At 42.2% G+C, this 24,012-nt stretch overlaps 1 protein-coding gene across 1 annotated transcript in view; it reads left to right on the top strand.

Moving 5' to 3' along the window:
• The window catches only part of trpc1 (transient receptor potential cation channel, subfamily C, member 1), a 68,177-nt gene that overhangs the window by 16,437 nt on the left and 27,728 nt on the right, over positions 1–24,012 (top strand). Inside the window, exons 6-9 of the mRNA XM_067995041.1 lie at positions 2,337–2,532; positions 3,213–3,549; positions 11,595–11,734; positions 13,565–13,708. Coding sequence (XP_067851142.1) covers positions 2,337–2,532; positions 3,213–3,549; positions 11,595–11,734; positions 13,565–13,708 — 817 coding nt within the window. The remainder of the gene's footprint in view (positions 1–2,336; positions 2,533–3,212; positions 3,550–11,594; positions 11,735–13,564; positions 13,709–24,012) is intronic.

The raw sequence follows: 24,012 nt of genomic DNA, 5'->3' as shown, positions 1-24,012 counted from the left end.
ATGTCCTGTCCACAAAAAACAGGAAAAATCCAATCGGGCCAATTACCGTCCCAACAGTCTACTCTCAATCATCAGCAAAGTGATGGAAGGTGTCGTCGACAGTGCTATCAAGCGGCACTTACTCACCAATAACTTGCTCACCGATGCTCAGTTTGGGTTCCGCCAGGACCACTCGGCTCCGCCAGGACCACTTGGTCCAAACATGGACAAAAGAGCTGAATTCCAGAAGTGAGGTGAGAGTGACTGCCCTTGACATCAAGGCAGCATTTGACCAAGTGTGGCACCAAGGATCCCTAGTAAAATTGAAGTCAATGGGAATCAGGGGGAAAACTCTCCAGTGGCTGGAGTCACACCTAGCACAAAGAAGGATGGTAGTGGTTGTTGAAGGCCAATCATCTCAGCTTCAGGACATTGCTGCAGGAGTTCCTCAGGGCAGTGTCCTAGGCCCAACCATCTTCAGCTGCTTCATCAATGACCTTCCCTCCATCATAAGGTCAGAAATGGGGATGTTTGCTGATGATTGCACAGTGTTCGGTTCCATTCGCAACCCCTCGGATAATGAAGCAGTCCGTGCCCGCATGCAGCAAGACCTGGACAACATCCAGGCTTGGGCTGATAAGTAGCAAGTAACATTCACACCAGACAAGTGCCAGGCAATGACTATCTCCAAAAAGAGAGTGTCTAACCACCTCCCTTTGACATTCAACGGCACTACCATTGCCGAATCCCCCACCATCAACATCCTAGGAGTCACCTTTGACCATAAACTTAACTGGACCAGCCATATAAATACTGGCTACAAGAGCAGGTCAGAGGCTGGGTATTCTGCGACGAGTGACTCACCTCCTGACTCCCCAAATCCTTTCCACCATCTACAAGACACAAGTCAGGAGTGTGATGGAATACTCTCCACTTGCCTGGATGAGTGCAGCTCCATCAACACTCAAGAAGCTCGACACCATCCAGGACAAAGCAGCCCGCTTGATTGGCACCCCATCCACCACCCTAAACATTCACTCCCTTCACCACCGGCGCACCGTGGCCACAGTGTGTACCATCCACAGGATGCACTGCAGCAACTCGCCAAGGCTTCTTCAACAGCACCTCCCAAACCCGCGACCTCTACCACCTAGAAGGACAAGAGCAGCAGGCACATGGGAACAACACCACCTGCACGTTCCCCTCCAAGTCACACACCATCCCGACTTGGAAATATATCGCCGTTCCTTCATTGTCGCTGGGTCAAAATCCTGGAACTCCTTTCCTAACAGCACTGTGGGAGAACGTTCACAACATGGACTGCAGCGGTTCAAGAAGGCAGCTCACCACCACCTTCTCGAGGGCAATTAGGGGTGGGCAATAAATGCTGGCCTCGCCAGCGACGCCCACATCCCATGAACGAATAAAAAAAAATCCTATCATTCGAAACATTGGTAAAAATCCCAGAATTATACGCATTAAAATGGAACTTGAATTATTTAGTCATCAAAAAGCAGTGCTCCTGCTCATGAACATGTGTGGCTCAGAATTACATAAAGTATATAGGAAAGAAAGAACACATATTTTATAAAGCATCTTTCATGTCCTCTGGTGTCCCAAATCATTGACAGCCTGTGAAATACTTTTGATGCAGCCATATGAACAGCGATGAGATACATGCCCAGATAATTTGTTTTTTAATGGTGTTGGTTGAGGGATAAATGTTGGTTCGAACAGCGAGACAACTCCCCTGCTCTTCAGTCGTGTCACTATTTTACATCCACCTGAGAGTGAAGACGTGGCAACGGTATAAAAGTCTCATCCAAAAAATGGCACCTTCAACAATGTAGCACTCCCTCAGTACTGCACTGAAGTGTCAGCGAAAGGTTATGTACTCAAGTCTCTGGTATGGGTCTTGAACAGATGACATTCTGATTCAGAGATGAGAGTGCTACCACTGAGCCAAGGCTAATGCCAAAATGAAGCACCATTTATCTGTCCAGCTGGATGTAAAATATCCCACGACATTATTTGAAGAAGAGTTGGGTGCTCTCCTGGAATCCTGGCCAACATTCCTCCCTCAACCAACACCATCAAAATCATCTCATCTCATCATTCATTTGCTGTTTGTGGGACCTTGCTGTGCCAAAATTGGCTGCTGCATTTATCTTTAAAACAACAGCCAGTGCACATCATAAGTAATCCATTGGATAAAGCACTTTGGGATGTCCTGAGAATGTGAAAAGCACTATATAAATACAAGTGTTTTCTTCCTCCTGACACTTTTGATGCCTCTTTTAGTACTGATGTAACTGAAATATGTTTAACTGAAACAAGTTGTCTGTAAACATTTTCAGGAATGACTATGAAGAACTAGCACAGCAATGTAAGACTTTTGCAAAAGATCTCCTAGCACAGGCCCGGAATTCCCGCGAACTGGAGGTTATCCTAAATCACACTTCCAGTGATGAACCGATTGATAAGAGAGGATTGCTTGAGGAGAGGATGAACCTAAGTCGACTTAAGCTAGCAATTAAGTACAACCAAAAGGAGGTACATGTTCTGACTAAATCTGTAAAGCAATTATCCTATTCTATCATACAAAGTAGGGTATAAAAATCAGTATATATAATCAATGTATACTAATTTTTAAAAAATGGGCAGAACTGCTCAACCAGCCTTAGTGCAGCGACCTCCGTGCCTGACCCTGCAGAAGGGTCATGGGGAAGTCATCTTACTATAATATTGCCAATAGGAACCTATGTCGCTATAGTTGCATCTTGGGTGCCCAACAATTAAAGGAGGGGTGGAAAACTGAGGCTATTGCTTCTGGCCACCAGTACAGCACAATTTTTTTAGACCCCATCAGCCCCTTTGTAAATTTTTGTGGGTGGTCCATCTCAGTGTACAAGATACTTGGCGAAAATGATACCAGGGCTGAGGAATGTCCCAACCTGGGAAATCTCAATCCCCACCCCAGCCCCTACCCCTCTAACATCACAGGCCATGGTCAGAGTGGATGGAGATGCGACCCAGGACCTAATCAATTTCCCACCCTTTCCCAGGAAATATACTGTATAATTCAGGTCATGTAATCCAGCAAATTAATGTTTGCTAGTGGGTAATATCCAGTAAACATATTGTATACGATAAGAAAGCAATGTATTGTATAGTTTAGGAATGTAAACCTGTAGTTGACTGTCCTGTCTTCCACTTTTCTATATATCCTGCAGTTTGTGGCTCAATCCAATTGCCAGCAGTTTCTGAACACAGTCTGGTTCGGGCAGATGGCAGGCTATCGGCGGAAGCACACCTGTAAGAAGATTCTGACTGTTCTGACAGTTGCCAGTCTGTGGCCAGTGTTGTCCCTTTGTTATCTGCTGGCACCAAAGTCTCGAGTAGGAAAAGTCATTCATACTCCGTTTACGAAATTCATCATTCACAGTGCATCATATTTCACTTTTCTACTGTTACTGAACTTATATTCACTGGTGTACAATGAAGACAAAAAAAACACGATGGGCCCAGCACTAGAGATGATAGACTACCTCCTGATTATATGGATAATTGGTAAATCATGTTATAATAGAGAGCGATCTCTATCTCTATCTCTACCTCTACTTCTACTTCTACCTAGCTATACACTAGATGGCTGGCAGTGAGTACAAACTGTAACTCATTTGAACAGTTTTGATGATGCATTAAACTAAGGGCACAGTAATACTATATGTACTAGTTCGAGAGTGATGGAGGGCAGCAGAGCAGAATTGTACTGTGTCACCCACTGGGAAGTCAAAATGGAGTTTCACACATGCATGTTTTCACCTCCTTGAATTGGTCTCGCAGTGGCTGCCTCAGTTCAATTTTCTGACTTCACATCCAAGTTATACCACAGAGTTTGTATCGATGCATTGTTGAAACCATGTTGCATCAATACAAATTGTATACGGTAACTGTAGGGGAGAGAAACTGGAGCAGCTTAAGAATGTCAACAGAATCCAGGATTGAATTGCAACCTTAAATTCACTGACAGCTGTTTAGATTTGGTAGCGTTTCATATTTAAAAATTGCTTTTTTTACGAATGAATAGTTTGCATTCTGAGCTTGGTAAAAAGATTACAATAGTAACTTTCAAAAGGGAATTGGATTTATACTTGAAAAGGAAAAAATTGCTGGGCTATGGGGAAAGAGCAAGAGAGCTGGACTAATTGGGCAGCTCTTTCAAAGAGCCGGCACAGGCACGATGGCCAGAATGGTCGTCCCCTGTGCTGTATGATTCTATGATAACACATAAAGCTGATGTTGATGCAGGAGCTAAAGGTTTAGGGGATCACACTACAGATGCAATTGTATTCAGAAATTTATCTCAGCAATGGACCATTGATAAGCTATTATCTAATATGTACAGAAATGTTGTATTTCTAAAAAGCAGGGTGTACTATTAGATAACAAATATGTGAGTGCCAGCAATTAGGGTGCATTGTTATTTACTACTGGATCTATATTGGTGTTGCTGTTGGTGCAATGGAGGTCAGGCTGATTCAGGGGGCGGGGGGTGGTGGTGCTAGGGCGGGGGAGGTGCACTTGGCCACTGAAAGGATTTGGAAAAACATTTTTGAGAGATGTACTTGGAGAGAGTGAAGTAAGTGCCTTTTGCTTGGTTCCTGGAAAATAAAGAAATGCTGTTTTTCTTACCCAATGCAGATAGATCAATAAATAAATTATTTCCACTCATATCACAATTAAATATATAAATACATTTAATATGTCATGGGCACCATAAAGGCACTTCCATCTTCTAGTATGAAATTGAACATTTGATCTTACTATCGACATTCCGTGTTGTGGTTTTGTGGCTCTTTTATTATGTTTTTCTGTATGCAGCATCTCTGTCTTTTACTCTTTTTCAACCATATTTTCTTAAGAAACCAAAAGTCACAAGCATAATAATAATCTGCATTTATCCGACTTGCAAAAATTAAAGCACACTTTCCAAGTTATGGCCCCCTATTTAAACCAACATTTTTTCTTTAAATTTTAAACACAACTTTAAATGTTAATATATTGCCTTCTCCTTCCTTCATGGTTCGAGAAAAGAACAAAGAAAGAATTTGCATTTATATAGTGCCTTATTATGACATCCCAATGCTTTACAGCCAATAGATCACTTTGGAAATGCAGTCACCATTGTTATGTAGGCAAAATGGCAGCCAATTTGCACACAGCAAGGTACCACAGACAGCAACGAGATGAATGACCGGTTAATATGTTTTGCTGGTGTTGGTTGAAGGGTCAGTGTTGGCCAGGAGACCAGGAGAAATCACTGCTCTTCTTCAAAAATGTGTCACGGATTCGTTTACATCCCTCTGAACAAGCAGATGGGGCCTGAGCTATGATCTCATCTGATAGATGGCACTTGTAGGGAGTCCAAATCTCGGGGCCATAAATATAAGATAGTCACTAATAAATCCAATAAGGAATTTAGGAGAAACTTCTTTACCCAGAAAGTGGTTACAATATGAAACTTGATACACATTGAGTAGTTGAGGCAATTGGTATAGATGCATTTAAGGGGAAGCTAGATAAGTACATGAGGGAGAAAGGAATAGAAGGTTATGCTGAAATGGTTAGATGAAGTAGGGTGGGAGGAGGCTTGTGTGGAGCATAAATACTGGCATGGACCTGTTGTGCCGCATGGCCTGTTTCTGTGCTGTAAATGCTATGTAATCTCCAACAATGCAGCACTCCCTCAGTACAGCACTGAAATAGCAGCCTAGATTATGTGGTAAAGTCCTGAAGTGGGACTTTAACCCACAATCTTCTAATTCAGAGGCGAGTAAAACCACTGAGCCAAACTGACACTTGTAAAAGTACAAATACAATATTTTAAGCAAAAATAATTCAAATTATAATTCCTTTCAAAAGTTTCCACTGACTTCAGTGGAAATGAAAATCAGGAAAGATGTACAATGGGTGGTTGATCTGATATCACTAGTTTTACACTATCGGCCAAAGTCAAATTTACCTTCAGTGAGTTTTGCCTTTCCGCTGGTGCTCAATTTCAGTATTCAATTGTGAATCCCAAGTAAAGGGGAATTTGATAAATATTTGAAAACAAAACATTTAAACTGGTGTGGGAAAGAGGCAGGGAAATGGAACTAAATGGATCGCTCTTCTAGACTTGACTGCAACATTTCTATGATTCTAAGATGAATAGTAGTTAATTTTGCTTGAAAAGCGTCAATGCTTTGAATCATACACTATTCATAAATTCATTTTAATATTGATAATAACTTTGTAATGCAACTATCTTGTCTTGTGTTATTAAAAGGTTAATGTAGATTAGCACACATTTCGGAGATGTAATTGTGGGATCTGCCTACCTGGGGCTCCGAGCTCTTAACATTTTAGCAATGGGATACCGGAGATTCTGCAAGAAATGAAGCCTTTGATATAGAATTGTTCAAAATCACTTCAGAAAAGTCTGTGTATTGACTGCCAAAACTTTGCACTCGGAAAAAATTTCAGTAGACCACCGTAGAAAACTATTTCACAGCTCTGTCAGTCCCCAAGAATCATCATAGACAAAGTACTTGATTTTTTTTTATTGGACCAGTATATAACTTGACGTAATCAATCTTTGGGGTGATTTGATCATCAAGTGAAAAGTAGTAAGGAACAGAATTGTTACCATTTTTAACTTTCCAACTTAAATGTTCTGTTGCTAAGGTTATAATAATTAACTATAATTTGTGAAACTTTAGATAATTGGATGGTCATCCACTTTTTTTTAAAGAGATTGAAACTGTTCCATTCAAACCTCTGCAAGGTTCCTCTGTATATGTTCATCTGGAAGTGCTGAGATTGACTTCTGAGAACTTAGGTCAAAAATTTGAGGCTTACTTACATTTTCTTGGTTATAGGAAGCTCTGGAAATACAGAATCCAAGCAAATGGAGATGACTCTGTGTACTTAGTTGCTGACACTTGGCAGTATTATGGTCAAATCTGTATTAATTTATAAAAATGCTCTCATACTAAGATTATTTCTTCAGCCATAACTGAGGGTCCAAAATTCTACCTTGATCTTTTTTTTTGGGTGGGGGCTGGAGTGGGAGGGGGAGGGAAAAGATAAAGAGAAAGGAATAGCCAAGTAAAAAATATCACTCTGAGATGGAAAAACTGTATTAAATCATAGTTTGGCATTACTCATTTGCCGCTATCAAATGATGGTAATGTTTTACAAAGTTAACTAGCAGTCTAATGGCAGTTGGTTAATATTGTTATACTGGCACTGTAACAAATTTCTGAATCATCAGGTTAGATTTTTAACTTAACACCTGGACGTAAACCTGGCGTTGCGGATCGGCCACCTGTTATAGAAATCGTCTGATTTTCATTTCCATTGTGCTTTCTTGCTGTGCAATATAATTCTATAGCACTGGAGTACTGTGTTCAGTTCTGGGCACGGCACCTTAGGAAGGATATATTGGCCTTGGAAGGAGTACAGCGTAGATTTACTAGAATGATACCTGGACTCCCAAAGGTTAAATTACAAGGAGAGATTACACAAACTAGGGTTGTATTCCCTGGAATATAGAAGATTAAGGGGTGGTTTGATTGAAGTTTTCAAGATCGTAAGGGGAACTGATAGGGTAGATAGAGAGAAACTATTTCCGCTGGTTGGGGAGTCTAGGACCAGAGACATAGCCTAAAAATTAGAGCCAGAACTTTCAGGAGTGAAGTTAGGAAATACTTCTACACGCAAAGAGTGGTAGAAGTTTGAATTCCCTTCCACAAACGGCAGTTGATGCTAGCTCAATAGTTAATTTTAAATCTGAGATTAATAGATTTTTGTTAACCAAAGGGATATGGGGTTAAGGCGGCTACATGGAGTTAGGTCACAGATCAGCCATGATCTCATTGAATGGCGGAACAGTCACGAGGGGCTAAATGGCCGACTCCTGTTCCTATGTTCCAAGAATTATGTATCTTGAATAAAGCATATTTGTTTATAATTTTTTGAGCCAAAATTCAGTAAAAAAAACATTATATAGCTGTTCCAAGGGTTCAGTGGATAAATGCACCATTTGGTGTGATGTTGAATCATGTATACAAGGAAGGCGCCAGGCTCAATCCCAAGTCTGTACTTGCCAGATCCCAGCTGGGGCAAAGATAAAGACCCTGCAACTGCCCTCAGCGTACCTCACACAAAGGAAGGACAGACCTGACTGCTGTCTGGTGATCCCTGCTGTAAAGGGTCCAATTGTGGATGTTGGGTGAGGACAGGATTGGACTCAGCTGTGATGGCCCCTTGTCAAATAGCCTGCCAATACTTTAGTCTTGAAATTCCTGGGGCCCCACTCCACTGCAGAAACCATGCCCACATCGCCAGAGACCTCGTCCCAAATCCTGGAAATAGGGTTATTTGCATATCTAGGGCCTGGCCACTAGCGCCTGCAAGGGTGCATCAGTGGCACCTGCCCCAGCCTAACCCAATCTGCCCTTCTGAAGTGGAGCGGCACTTTGTCACTCTGCCTGAATTCCCCACAAGGCCCCAGTGGGCCAAAGAAAATTTTTCTTTTATGTAGTTCTTTGCCTCCCAGTGGAGTCAATCTGACACTAGCGACAATTTAGGGTGTTCAGAAGGCCTCAAAGAGACTCGCCAGGGAACTACGGCTGACAGCCTCCTTGTCGTGGGGGGCAGGACAAGTGGAAGATCCGTCTATGAATCTCTGATTGGAATTTAAATATTCTGTCTAAACAGGGTGGAATCCCAGTGGAGCTGGGTTCCAGCCCATATTCTAGGCACCGCCAGGTGCAAATGAGTGTTACTCCCTTTCCCAAGCCAGGATCTTTGGGGCCTCTCTGTCTGGATACACGTGTGAAAGAGATGTAAAGAATGGTCACTTGGCATGGTACTGGATGTCTGCTGGCTCCCATCCCAGTATCCACCCCGGGCTTTGGGAGAGGAATAGAGAAAATTGGCAAAAGAAAGAACAAGAACTTTGTAAAAGTATTTGTGAACCAGTGGATCCTCACACAAACCATAAATTTTAATTCAGAACTGCTGTAAGAATTGACCACCATTATGCATGTGTCCAAATGTTGATACACAAGTACCTACATTTAATTAGTGAATCAGGCTCCCTGGAGACCCTGTAGTCGTGTGTAATTCTAACCATGATGATCACAGGGTGACCACTGATTCCGGACTGATGAACTACTTCCTAAGTATGGCAGAAATGTACTTATGCTCCCAGGCCTTGCTTATCTATGTCCAAAGAATAGTCTTTGGCAAGCTTGTCCTATTGATGAGATAGATCCTTCTATAATTATGAGGCTTGTTCTTTTCTTAAATACAAGAGCAACAATACTGCTACTTTCCAGTATTTCACCTACGAAGAACTTGGGGCAGGTGAGCACAAGCACCAGTTTGGTGCGTCTCTGATACCTGTCCCACGCCTGTCCCATGCAGCCAAAAAATCTGGCACTTGCTTGCCACTGGGGCAAGGCATTGCCCATGCCCCCCTCCGCCCAGACCCTCAACTATTCTCATTACTTCCCTTTGAGCTGCGATTCCAGCAGGTTACTGGACCATTTAGTCCAGCAAACATATCTGCCATCTGTAATTTATTTTGATTGGCATCAATGGCTTCCTACATATATGCATATTCATTTTTATTTCTCGCCTTGGGTACTTTTTTTTCAGGTCTGATACTTTCAAGCAGATGTCTTTCCAGATATCTGGGTATGTGATCTCACCTCCCATTCCTGCTTTACCCTCTGGGTATTGGTGTGTTGCTTTTCATGTCATTAGCTTTATGCTGAAGACTGTCATCAGTGAATCAGAGTTGACATCTTCTTTGCTGATCCTACAGTTCTCCCAGGAACTGCAAACTCCACAGCTGGCTTGGCTCACAATGTGCTATTTATACCAATTATGTATGTTAAGTTAATTGAATAGTCTTGCAGGTGCTTTTGGATTGGCCACTTAGTTATGCATTCACTTTAGGGTACCCATAACACAGTTCCAGAAAGCACGATGAGCAAATGTGTGTTCCTGGCATTGCATTTAAAAACCGTGCAAAATACTTAACTCCCATTCAACACACTGCGTGCGCTGTGAGAAATTTCAACCTCAAGTGTTTTTAGATGAGAGTTGTGGTATAAAACATATAATACAATAAAATTTTATATCATTTTTAATCATCGGTATGCATCAATTATATTTTAATTTTAGTCTTTAATAAATATAGAGAGCATTTTCATATCTTTATGTGAAGTGACTTTAGCCTCTCTGTGGAAGATTTTATTGGCCATTTTGAAAATCTCATTAATTAAATAAGGTTTATAAATTTTGTACCATTATCACCCCTAGAGCCATGTCATTTAAGAACTTGTTTTTGGAGTAAATTTAAATGTCTGGCTCTCTGAATTTTGATACTCATATCATGCAAGCATATAAGCTATTTTATCAGTGCCAGCAAGCTACCCGTACCACTACCTGTGATGAATAGAAACGAATTCCTTGTTTTGTTTCCTTTCCAAATTGTCAGTTTTATATTTATAGTGTCAGGCAATCACAGAGAGAGCAATGTGGACTAGAGTCATACTGTTTTTAGAGTGATATGATAGATTGAAAAACTGTGTGTGATGGCGTGTAATGGTGGGGTGCAGTTTTCATTCCTTCCCTATGTTCAGCTGTGCTGATGTGGTGAGGCATCATATAGAGGCCAGATAACTCCCTGGGAGTACGGGGAGGAAAGTGACATAAGGAGTGTCCACAGGGGTGACTTAGTACCCCTTCTGATAGCTGGCTGAGAGCAGCACTGGCAGTGGCTGGGGAGGGCAACAACAGCAGCTTGTAGCTCTCCTCACATAAAAGAACATCTGAGGGTGCTCCACGTGTGGAAAGATAGACTCCATGGAGAAAAAGGGAGAATTTAAGGGGTGATTGAAGGCATGGTCACAAGAGATTTTTTTTAAGGAGTCTTAGAAGGCAGGAAGGATAGTAACAAGACTGCCATCTCTACCTACTTGGATGCAGATGGTGTATGACCAGGCAAGAACCAATAAGAGGAGAAAATCATATGGGGAGTAAGAAGCTTGAGAAGATGAAGCATAGCCTCAGAGTTGGTGAGCATACTCTTAAAATCAGCTGTATTGGGTGGGGCATTTCTGGAGATTGAGCAAAGCAGGATATTAGTCTTGGTCCCCACACCTAAATGCATTATGTAAATAGAAACAGCCAATGAATAATAACAATCTGCCGAATAATCTATCTATAGTCAGTGAATGTAATATAGAGTCTGCACATCTAGATAATAGTTACGTTCTGTTTTTACTTCTAACTGAACCCTGTGTAATTTGTATAAATCCTATTTATCCAGACAATTTTATTGAATTTAAGAAAAGTCAACCTTGTTTTGAATATTTGTTTTTATAAAAAAATGTAGTTTTCAAAATGAGATATGTTGCATTGCAGTGATAATAATCCTGAGTAACAGAGTCATTATTCTCTGCGAGCAGTGGGCAAACCCAGACATTGTTGAATCAGTGGTTTGAATGTATCGTTTCTTCTCTGGAATGTGCTAATGTATAATTTGTCTCCAGGAATGGTGTGGTCAGATGTGAAGAGACTGTGGTATGATGGACTGGAAGATTTTATGGAAGAGTCTCGAAATCAACTCAGTTTTGTCATGAACTCCTTGTATTTAGCAACTTTTGCTCTCAAAGTTGTGGCTCATAATAAGGTAAACAAGAGATGGGAGAGAGAAGGGTGAGTCTGTGATTTTGTTTGGATGCGAGAACTGCCTGCTTATAGTAACTGGAAGGAGATATTGAAAAAATTAGAAAAATACTGGAGAATTTGATCATAAAGCTACCTGCACGAGATATTTTACTGACTCAATGCTCTATTTACAGTGTTATATAGACTAAATGTGCTTATGATGATGAACAAGTGTAAGTATTATTTTTGTAAAAATATAATGCTCAACCATTAAGTAAGTATTTTACTTAGAACCCTCACATTCCCCCACATTGAGGGCAGACAGGTGACCTGTTAATGGGCATTCTGCCAAAGTCATTGTGTAACCAGCTACTAGAAGGGATGTGGCTGTAGCCTGGGTTGACTTGCCCTCCAATTTTCCCCTCTCTTGTGGGAAAACACTTATTTTTGATTCATCTTGTGAGAATTACAGTCAATGATTTTATTTATATTATTAGTCCAACTTCTGAAAATCTTGCTTTGCCTTTTTTTCCCCTTCAGTCTCCTTGTACTGCACACCTTCACTGGCCGGAAGGTTAGCACGTAGATCTATTTCCAGATCTACACCAATGCTGCACCATAGCTGACTACCAGACTATGTGCAAGAAAAGCAAGGATGGTTCTCCTTTAGATTTTCACTTCTTGCCCGTGGGCAAGTGCTGGACTTCGACTCAGTAACTCCCACAGTTGTACAGTTGAGATTGGCAATTCCACATTTGGGGAAATTTGAGTGGAAATCTATAAACTATGGACTTTATAACATAGCATGTTAGATTTCTAACACAGTATTGCAGTATGTTGCCCTTTACACCTGGCTGTTATAGTTCTGTACCCTCCTCATCATTGACAAGCATATGTACCTGCGCTATTATGCAACACTGTTTAGCAGTTGCATTGTAATGGTTTTCATTACTGTTGTAAGAAGAAAACTGGTGCAAGAGTCCTCCGTCAGAGTTAATTGAGCTGTGACGAGGAACAGCTCTCAACATACCAATGCAGTAATGCTGGAAATGTGGTGCAGAAATTAAATGCTATCGCTTTTTAATAATGTTAGACTTTTAAAGATAATTTTAAAGATTGTCGATTTTTTTTTATTATTGATCCATCTTTACCACCCTAAAGAGACTTGACAATGTTTATCTTCTCCCTAAATTAAAAAAAATCGTGCCAGATGAGAACTGATTCAAGTGAATGTGTCCCATGCATAAAATTAGACCTAAATTTAGGTCCACCGGTGAGCAGAAAGCATTACTGGAGGAACCACAAGGCAATTAGCTAACCCCAATTTTGATGAGCGCACACATCCTCCACAAATTGCGTGCTCACAAATTGATTGAGAAAGGGTGGTCAAAAAGAATGTAATGAGCACAGACCCAGTTTTGCACTTAAGGTGGATTCCACTGTTATTTGCTCATGCATGCCCAAATCTAGAATGTAAAATGAAGGCATTACAGTTCTAGTTTTCTTACACAAGAAGTGCTGCAGCTTTGAGTTCAAATTTTCTATGTTTTTTTACTATGTATAGTTTCTTCGTATTAATGACTCATGAGTGACTAATCTTCTACATAAACTTAAGAATACCAACTCTGCATTGCAGAGAGAACTTGAGAATGCGTTCACTTCTCAGACTAAAAATATGTCAATGACTGGCCAAATTTTACAACAAATCCCTTTAAGTATTCTTTTGAGGATTCGGATGTCAAGACAGAGTGCACTGGATACATATGTTAAAAATGTTTTTTAAAAAATAAGATTAATCTCTAAATCGTGTTATTCCTCATGCAAACTATGAACATTTCTAATGTCTCTCCAGTTTCATGCTATTGGAGACAGGAAGGATTGGGACGCTTTCCACCCCACTTTAGTGGCAGAGGGTCTGTTTGCTTTTGGCAACGTTCTCAGTTATCTGCGGCTTTTCTTTATGTACACGACCAGTTCCATCCTGGGACCACTGCAGGTAATGCGTTCAGATTATCTAATTCTCCTGCATCCTGACAGTGATTTTTTCAATGTACTTTGTCTCCTTTCTATAGCTAGGTAGCCCCTGCAGAATACACAGCGCTTGAGACAGAGGGTAGTTGACCAGCTCTGCGGCGGGGGAGGGGAGAATTGGATAGGACCTATTATTGGGCGCGGGTAGTGCAATCCGCTATTACCCCGCGCCCAGTGGCCCTGTGCAGACAGGACAAGACTTTCATCAGGCCTGAAGACTTACCTGCAAGCAGCATTCCGAATCAGCATTGAACGAGGATTCAATGCAATTTGTACTTTCCACCAGCAGGGGAGCTCCAATCTCTTAAAGGCAGGCTGTCTCTTAAAAATCTCTTAAAGGTAGCTGGTACCTGTTATTTGCTGAAAATAACAGTCCGCTGTCTGCACGGAGTCTGAACGGAGATCAGACATCGCACATGCAAAACACAGACGCAGCTCCCATCCCTATGTTTACAAACTGATGAGCTATGTTAAAACATTGAATAAAGATGACGCACTACTAAATCCCACATCCTCCAATCTGCATGCCAGACCTCACCAATCTGCCGATCTGAGTTTGTACCAGGCCTGCGAGAGTGCATGCACCAAGGTTCTCTGCTGATGCACTACAGGCCTTGGTGCAAGAGGTGGATAGAAGGAGGGACATCCTATATCCGTGGGTGGGCGGGCAAGAGGCCCTCCAGACAAATGGCCAAAAGGCAGTGGGAGGCAGCGGGGGACAAAGTCAATGCTAGGCGCACAGCCTCATGAACATGGATGCAGTGCAGGCAGAAGTTTAATGCTTTCATATGAGTGGTCAAGGTGAGTGAGGTCAACTGTCAAGTGGCATCGCCTATCAACAACACCATGAGCTGCAGCCACTGCTCCACGCACGACACCCCCCATCACCCACATACCAACGAACTCTTTCCATCAGTACTCATATCTTCCAACCAGACGCTTCCTCTCACCCTTACACTTTACCACTGTTGCAAACTGCCCACCCACATCTCACAGACCACACACTCTGGCAGCTATTCAACCACGATAGGCACATCACCCAGACACACATCCTGCTTTCTTGCAGGAGAAGGTGGCGCATATCAGGAGGCAGCAAGTGGCAGTGGCATTTAGCCCCTCGAGCCTGTTCCCCCATTCACTGAGATCATGGTGGACCTGTGACCTAACTCCATATACCCGCTTTAGCCCCATATCCCTTAATACCTTTGGTGCACAGAAATCTATCAATCTCAGATTTAGAATCCATAATTGATCTAGCATCAACTACCATTTTCAGAAGAACGTTCCAAACTTCTCCCACCCTCTGTATGTAGAAGTGTTTCCTAACTTCACTCCTGCACATCCTGGCTCTAAATGTTAGGCTACGTCCTCGCGTCCTAGTATTCAAGTATAGGGGACCTCCAAAAACAGTTACAAATGTCTCGGCAGCCAGAAGCAATAATCCAGCCACTAACCTGTAAATCCTGCATAGTCCCTTTAAATAGCGCTGGTGGGGGGTCCTCCAGGCACTCTAAGACACCTTCAGATGGTCATGGTTAAGACTGGGTGTTGAGTTGAGCGTTAAGTCCCAAAATGGTGTCTCACTTTAAATCAGCGTTGCACACTGATTGTATCCATTTTCTCTTTACTTTATATGCGCATTTGGTATTTGCGCATGTGCTAACTCCTATACCAAGATGGCGTCTGGCGCACGTTATGCTGGAAATGTGCGTGCACAGCCAGGACGCCATCTTAGATGTTGGCCAGGCCGTGTAGTGCAGAAATAACGGGCGGTACAGTACCCAAATTAGTGCCCTAGGTCTCTGATAAGAGTTCCCCTAAACCAGTTGCTGGGAGATGTGAGAGTGGCCCTAGGGTGATTTTGTTTTCCCTTTGATTTACCTTCTCTCTCTGTGGGGCAGTGCCTGGAACCCCCTTCTTTGCTTCTCCCAGTAGCACAGCTGAGATACTGTATGTGCAAACCAACGTCATACTGTCTTGTTCAATAGCACGCTGCACCTCCAACGCCATCACATCATTGCTTCCATATTTTCTGATTATTGTTTATTATTTTCCCTGTTCTATCTTATATAATTAAAGGTTTTTAAAAGATATTTTTGTCACCTTTTCTTCTCTGTACCACACACTCCTGGCCAAGGGGGTGGGCAGGAGACTTGATCCCAATCTTCTGCCAATGCTTCCCCATAGCCAGCTGCCAGGAGGTCTGACAAATTGGTGTACGGTGACTCGTACCCCGATTCCCCCTCCCCCCACCCCTCACATGAAGAATCAGCTGGAAATCTACTCTGTATCTTACATTGCAACGATAAGGGAGCTGCCATGTGTAGAATCAGAGATACATGCTTTGTCCTAACACTTCATTGTGTAGGGCATCAGATAATGCCATGCAACTATATATGCTTCTGTTTGCCATTTTGATTTGTGAGCACCAGCCTGACTTGAATTCTAAATCTCAGAGGGAAACAGTATGAACATTGTCTACATGTACTCCTGCCATCACCTTTAGTCAGCTTAAAATCAACAGTTTATACAGCAAGTACTGTTAGCCTAAAAATATTTGCACTGCAAATATTTTGAGACTGGCTAAATTTCACACCTAAAGCCTCCACGATTTTGTGGTCTATTTGTGAGTATTACTATTTTTCTGTCTAAGGAGTTTCTGTAGCTGTGTTACTTTATGACTATAAAGTTTTGGCTCATAAAGGAGACAGCAGTATAATATGTAATATATGTATAGTTTATATCTCAGTAACTCACTGCTAAAATAAAATGACAATGCTATATTGTGATGAAAGAGCAGAAAGCATATTAATCTTACAATGCTTGTGCTTTCAGCTTTAAATAGCTGTCATCTTTATTACCATTTCACTTACATTGTGCTGTTTGTACATTATATTCCTTTTCAGAAGCAGCTGACTAATTTGTGACTGCATTCGTTTTGAGTTTGGGTATTGCTATTGCTTTTAAATTCAATTGATTGGAAAGTGTGATAGAAACAAAAGTAAACACATTCTAGACTGTAGCTCTTTTTAGCTTTGCACCAACAAAATACAAAAAGATGTTAATGGGAAAGAAAGTCCAGGGTAAGTACTTTCTATTCATAGTATTCTACCCATTTTATAGAAACAAATAACATACTTGCAAGAAGCTGATGGACCCTTTTGAAAAAATGTCAATCTTCTTACCTGCATGGTGACCCTCAAGCTAAGACTTCCTGCTTGCTGGCATCACTGATATCACTGACAGGGAACATTCTCATTACAATCCTGAGTGGCTCCATAGGAAAGAGTGAAGAGCTGCACTGTTGGAGGTGCTGTCTTTCAGATAAGATTTTAACTGAGGCTCTGTCTGACCTCTCAAGTGGACATAAACAATTCATGGCACCATTTGAAGAAGAGCAGGGGAGTTCTCCCAGTGCCCTTACCAACATTTTTCCCTCAAGCAACATCATGAAAGCAGATTATCTGGTCTTTCATCTCATTGCTGTTTTTGGGTGTTTGATGTGCGCAAATTGGCTGCCACGTTTCCCTACATTACAACAGTGACCACACTTCAAAAGTACTTCATTGGCTGTAAAGCGCTTTGGGACGTCCTGAGGTTGTGAAAGGCGCTATATAAATGCAAGTTCTTTCTTTCTGTATTTTGCCCAACTTTCAGCAGGCACAAACTAAAAAGACGATACTGTACAGAATTCTGTTACAAAAGTAAAAGATAAACTTTAAAAATCAAAACATACTGTAGTATGTATAATGTAAAAGATAATAAATTAGCTGTCTCATTTGAAGAAGCCGTTAGGAGAGCTAGTGTAGGAAAGTAAATACTCCACTAATTCAAATTGTGTGCCGTTCTGAGGCTTGGGCTAAGCATATTGGGGCCCAAAATCCTCAGCTGTAACTCTGGCAGAGTGCAGTGTAGAGGCCAGAAGATATGCTGGGTTTTGGCCTGCACCGGGAGATTCAATGGCTTGTAAGGGCTAGCCTCCAAGCTAGCGACATGGTGAGGGAGGAGCCAGTGCTGGGGACTACCTAAGTTGGGAGTTCTCAGCCTCACTAAAGGTTTCAGCATTTCCAGAGGCTGGTATATCCGAAGAGAAGAGGCAGACCAGCCTCCTTCCTTGATGGACGTGGGAACCACCTGCGGTTGGGGGGGGGGTCCAGGATTTGACTGTGAGATGTACCCTCAAACAGGTTAGAAATTTGAGGTGAATTGTTTGACCCCACTTATAAAGGAGCAATATGAGCAAGTTACTGGAGGTGCCTTGGCATCCCCTTCTTCCTCCCATAACTGTCAAAAACCACTGGACTTTCTGGCCTGATGCACACCAGTGGCACAGGTGCCCGCAGTCCCTATACAGAATATGTGACCTTCTACAGACCCCGCGTATTCCAGCCCGACGTACGAGTGCTAAAAGTAGAAAAGTGCCCCATTTCCCAAGACTGACATGCCACACCTTTATAATAAGCAAACAATTTCACCAAAAAATATGTCTGGAAATGAGTTTCAAACTGTAATTCAGTCTTGTGGTCTGAGTAATGTTGGCTCTTCCTTCTGATATTTTTCCCCTTCCATCTCAACCTTGGGGAAGAGCTTTGCTTCCATTTAGTGCCGCCGCTGACAGCCTGTGTGAAATCAGAGACTTGTCACATACAGTAGTAACTCATTGGGCCAGAATTTACTGTCAAAATAACGATGAGGCTAATGGCGCTCACTGTTATCTATGCGAAAATCGCACAGAAACTTCAGGCGAGGGCAGATGTGCGATTAAACATGAAAATCCAGATGTTGCTGTCCAAGATGCGCCACTCCGCCGTTCATTAACAATTCTTCAAGCTGATTGGTTAAGGAGATACACAGTTGCTTGCCATGTTCACACAGGTCCCAGATGCCCTGTAGAGGGCCCTGTGCTGTTTCGAGCTCTCACTTACAGCAACTTGCCGTGCAAAAGCTCATGGAAATTAAATGGGCAAGGGCGAGTCTAACGAATGGCACATGCTGTTCGTTCGCCGGCTACAGTAAACTCTGGCCCATTAACTTTTTGTCAGGGGCCACAATCCCAACTAATGTGTTGCTGAAGGATTGCTCTCAGGAATGTTATAGCAGCAAAGTAAATGGACCTTGATCTGTGTCTACAATTCCTCACATGGTGAGCTCCTGATTTCAGTCATGTCACTGTGGGAAATTGTGAAGCAGGCAGGCACTATCCACAGAAAGAGAAAGAAAAATAAAACTTGTAGGCCAGTGGTTCTATTTTAATAAGGCTCTTTCGCTTGGTCTATGGAAAGTGGGGCAACACCGACTCCTAATAACTCTCATTTGCCTTTTTGTGGCAAAGAATAAGAAGAAGGACCAGCACAGAATCTATCCTGGACAACGTGGGCAAGGCAGGCTGTGAATTAAGGTCCCAAAATGTGAATCAGCACATCTTGCTGAGGATTACAGGTGAAGGGGAGACAGACCACAAGTGCCAAGGGAATATTAAGAGTATCTCGGGAATAGGGAATTGGAGATAGACCACATACTTGTGGCACAGCAGATCAACTGTTTGATCCATCGTACCGTCACAACCACTTATCTTCCTTTTTCATTTACAAAATACTGCACTGTCAGCAATGTTTTTTCACTGTTCATTTTCAGTGACTTCAACATTTATTATTTTCATTTTGCATTAAGGGAGAGGAAGATATGGCACACTCCCACAGATCTGTTAAGATTCCAATAATGCTGTAACGCATTTATAATTCACAAGGACTAAAATCACTAGGAATACAGTCCATTATGAAACTGAAGCACCAAGCACACCAGACCACAGAATTCTTGCTGACTTTAGAATTCTAAAAATAAGCAGGCACCAGATAAGTACTGGTTGTGTTCCAGTTGGACTGAGTGCTTATAAAAAAAAATCACAAACCTGAGTGTTTTATATGGTTTCAAGCAACTTCTTTCACAGTCAAAACATCCCTTTTGAGATGTTATTAATTAAATGGTGACTGCCATTAAGGGACTTAAAAAAAATTCAACACTGTTAGGAGTGTACAAACAGCCAAGAGAGTACTATAAAAAGATTGGCACACATATTCATGTTTCACCATTGATTCAATTTAAAACGTCAGTTGGGATTGAGTTAAGCCAAACCAGATCATCAGGATTTATGATTAATAGTGAATGAGGGGTTTTGATATTTGTTTTTGAAAAAAAAATCAAATATACAACAGTCTCTCTCTTCCCCGTATACTGTTTTTACACATCAATACTGCTGATGATTTAAAATGATCCCTAATATAAATAGTTTTGATATAAATACGCCCAACTATTGTGTTGGATTTCTGTATATTTAAGTCTTAACCAAGTTGGCTAGTTGATGAGGCTTTCTATTCTTAATTCTAAGAACTAAATGTCATCCAGTTATAGCAGTGTGATACAGCTCATTAGTAATTTAATAATAACACTTGCAAATATATAGAAAATTTTCCTTGTCAAAACGTTATGTGGGTAAATGTGGCAGTCATTCTGCACCACTAACATCTTATAATCAGATGAACGACAGTCAACAGGTGTTTTTAGGTGGTATTGTTTGAGGGAGGAATGTTGACCAGAACACTGGGAGAAATCCCTGCACCTTTTCAGATAATGTCATGGAATCTTTAATGTCCACTTGAACAGGCTGACAGGATGTCTGTTTAACATTTCTTCCAAAAGATGGCACCTCCAACAATGCAGCGCTTCCTGAATAGTACAGTGGAATCAGCTAGATTACGTGCTCAAGCCCTAATATGGGTTTGCACCCTCAGTTTCCTTCTACAGTGAGTTCATATCCTCAGCCTAAATGTCAATGGAAGCAAAGAGCTTCACCTTATGGAGGAAAGGAAGATCCTAGCCTGCATCCTTTCATAGCTGGTTACAGAATGGTATTGGCCACTGCTTGGGAACAGGTCGATTGTCCACCCTCTTGGTCAGGGAATGGACCACAATGTATGACAGCTTAAGAGAAAGAAGAAAGTCTTATGGCACTCAGTTGTTTAATTACTTTTTTTCCCCCATTCTCTGCTCCTCTACTTTCTCTATGCTGACCATTTTCTCTTATTGGGGAGATGGCCTTGAGCATTGCTCATTTGCTTCCTACTAAGAGGTACATGAGTCAGCCACTCTGCCCCACTTTCAGTAGGAAGTTCTGAAGGGTTAAATTAGTTAACCCCCGAAAACGGGCGTGGGATCGCGGTCCGCGACTAACCCGCACCTGGTCTTTGAGATGCAGGCAGCACCTAACATTCGTGCTGCCTGATGATATACATGATTGCTGTGTGCAGCCAGTGCTACCTGTGCTGTGAGTGGCTGCACGATATTGGGAGTGGCTAGCACTACTTAAAGGCAGCCTGCACCTCTTAAAGAGGAGGTGCTCTGTGACTGCAATAAGTAGTGTGTGAAGTGATTCCTGGGCTGGAAGATTTGAAGAACGGCTGTGCCTGTGAGAGAGCGTGCACCAAGATTCTCAGATGGTGCACTGGAGGCCCTGGTGGAAGAGGTGGACAGACGGAGGACCATCCTCTATCCGCAGGGGGTGCTGGTGGACTTCCAGACACATCTTCAAGAGGCAGTGGGAGGCTGTGGCGGACAAGGTCAATGCCAGGAACATCACTCCACGCACATGGATGCAGTGCAGAAAGAAGTTCAATGATTTGACACGAGTGGTCAAGGTGAGTGCGTTCAATTGTCAAGTGGCACATCCTACCAACTGCACCACTAGCCTCTTCCACTGCTGCATGAACTACACCCCCTGTCACCCACCTAACAACAAACCTTTCGATCCGTACGCAACCCTGCGAATCAGATGCTGCATCTCACCCTCACATATTACCACTGTTGGAGCTGCACACACACAACTCGCAGGTCACACATATTGGCAGCTATTCATCCATGACAGCCACATCACCCAAACGTCTTGCAGGACACTCACTGACACACTTCCCTCTTTCTTGCAGGAGAAGGTGGCACATCTTCTGATCTCAGGATTACTACCAGTGCCACGTGCTAGTGAGTATAGGAACAGGAGAATAGACCAGATGAATGTGTGGCTGCAGGGATGGTGTAGGAGGGAGGGATTTAGATTTCTGGGATATTGGGACTGGTTCTGGGGAAGGTGGGACCTGTAAAAGTGGGACGGGTTACACCCGAGCAGGACCGGGACCGTTGTCCTCGTGGGGGTGTCTGCTAGTGCTGTTGGGGAAGGTTTAAACTGGAATGGCAGGGGGATGGGAACCTGAGCAGGGAGACAGAGGAGGGGGAAACAAGGATAGAAACAAAAGACAGAAAGGGAAGAAGCAATTGTGGAAAGCAGAGAAAACAAGGGCGAAAAACAAGTAGGGCCATAGTGCAAAATAAAACTAAGATGACTAGCAATCTTAAAAAGACAAGTCTAAAGGCATTGTGTCTTAATGCACGGAGCATTCACAATAAGCTAGATGAATTAACAGTGCAGATAGATATTAACAGTTATGATATAGTTGCGATTAGAGACATGGCTGCAGGGTGACCAAGGGTGGGAACTGACCATCCAGGGGTATTCAATATTTAGGAAGGACAGGCAAAAAGGGTAAGGAGGTGGGGTAGCGTTGTTAGTAAAGGAGGAAATCAATGCAATAGTGAGGAAGGATATTGGCTCGGAAAATCACGATGTGGAATCTGTATGGGTGGAGCTAAGAAACACCAAGGGGCAGAGAACGTTGGTGGGGGTTGTCTATAGGCCCCCAAACAGTAGTGGAGATGTAGGGGAGGGCATTAAACAGGAAATTAGAGACGCATGCAAGAAGGATACAACTATAATCATGAGTGACTTTAGTCTACATATAGATTGGTCAAACCAAATTAGCAATAATACTGTGGGGGAGGAATTCCTGGAGTGTGTACGTGATGGTTTTCTAGACCAATACGTTGAGGAACCAACTAGAGAACAGGCGATCTTAGACTGGGTATTGTGCAATGAGAAAGGATTAATTAACAATCTTGTTGTGCGAGGTCCTTTAGGGAAGAGCGACCATAACATGATAGAATTCCTCATTAAAATGGAGCGTGAAGTAGTTGAATCCGAAACTAGGGTCCTGAATCTAAATAAAGGAAATTACGAAAGTATGAGGTGCGAGTTGGCTATGATAGATTGGGGAACTTTACTAAAAGGGATGACGGTGGATAGACAATGGCTAATATTTAAAGAACGTGTGCAGGAATTACAACAATTATTCATTCCTGTCTGGCACAAAAATAAAACAGGAAGGGTGGCTTAACCATGGCTTACAAAAGAAATTAGGGATAGTATTAGATCCAAAGAGGAGACCTATAAAATTGCCAGAAAAAGCGGCAAGCCTATGGATTGGGAGCAGTTTAGAATTCAGCAAAGGAGGACAAAGAGATTGATTAAGAGGGGAAAAATAGAGTATGAGAGTAAACTAGCAGGGAACATAAAAACTGACTGTAAAAGCTTCTATAAATATGTCAAGAGAAAAAGATTAGTGAAGACAAATGTAGGTCCCTTACACTCAGAAATGGAGGAAATTATAATGGGGAACAAAGAAATGGCAGAACAATTAAACACATACTTTGGTTCTGTCTTCACAAAGGAGGACACAAATAACCTCCCAGAAATGTTAGGGAACCATGGGTCTAGTGAGAGGGAGGAACTGAAGGAAACTAGTATTCGTAAAAAAAATAGTGCTAGGGAAATTAATGGGGCTGACTGCTGACAAATCCCCAGGGCCTGATAATCTACATCCCAGAGTACGAAAGGAAGTGGCCCTGGAAATAGTGGATGCATTGGTGATCATCTCCCAAAATTCTATAGACTCTTGAACAGTTCCTACAGATTGGAGGGTGGCAAATGTAACCCCACTATTTAAAAAAGGCGGGAGAGAAAAAACAGGGAATTACAGACCAGTTAGCCTAACATCAGAAGTGGGGAAAATGCTCGAGTCTATTATAAAAGATCTGATAACAGAACACTTGGAGGGCATTAATGGGATTGGACAAAGTCAGCATGGGTTTATGAAAGGGAAATCATGCTTAACAAATCTACTGGAGTTTTTTGAGGATATAACTAGTAGAATAGATAGGGGAGAACCAGTGAATGTGGTGTACTTGGATTTTCAGAAGGCTTTTGATAAGGTCCCACACAAGAGGTTAGTGTGCAAAATTAAAGCACATGGGATTGGGGGAATATACTGGCATAGATTGAGAATTGGTTGGCAGACAGGAAACAGAGAGTAGGAATAAACGGGTCTTTTT

This window comes from Heptranchias perlo, chromosome 13, assembly GCF_035084215.1.
Source record: "Heptranchias perlo isolate sHepPer1 chromosome 13, sHepPer1.hap1, whole genome shotgun sequence".
Lineage (NCBI taxonomy): Eukaryota > Metazoa > Chordata > Chondrichthyes > Hexanchiformes > Hexanchidae > Heptranchias > Heptranchias perlo.
Note: the sequence above shows the minus strand (reverse complement) of the source record. Positions and strands in the feature narration are given on the sequence as shown.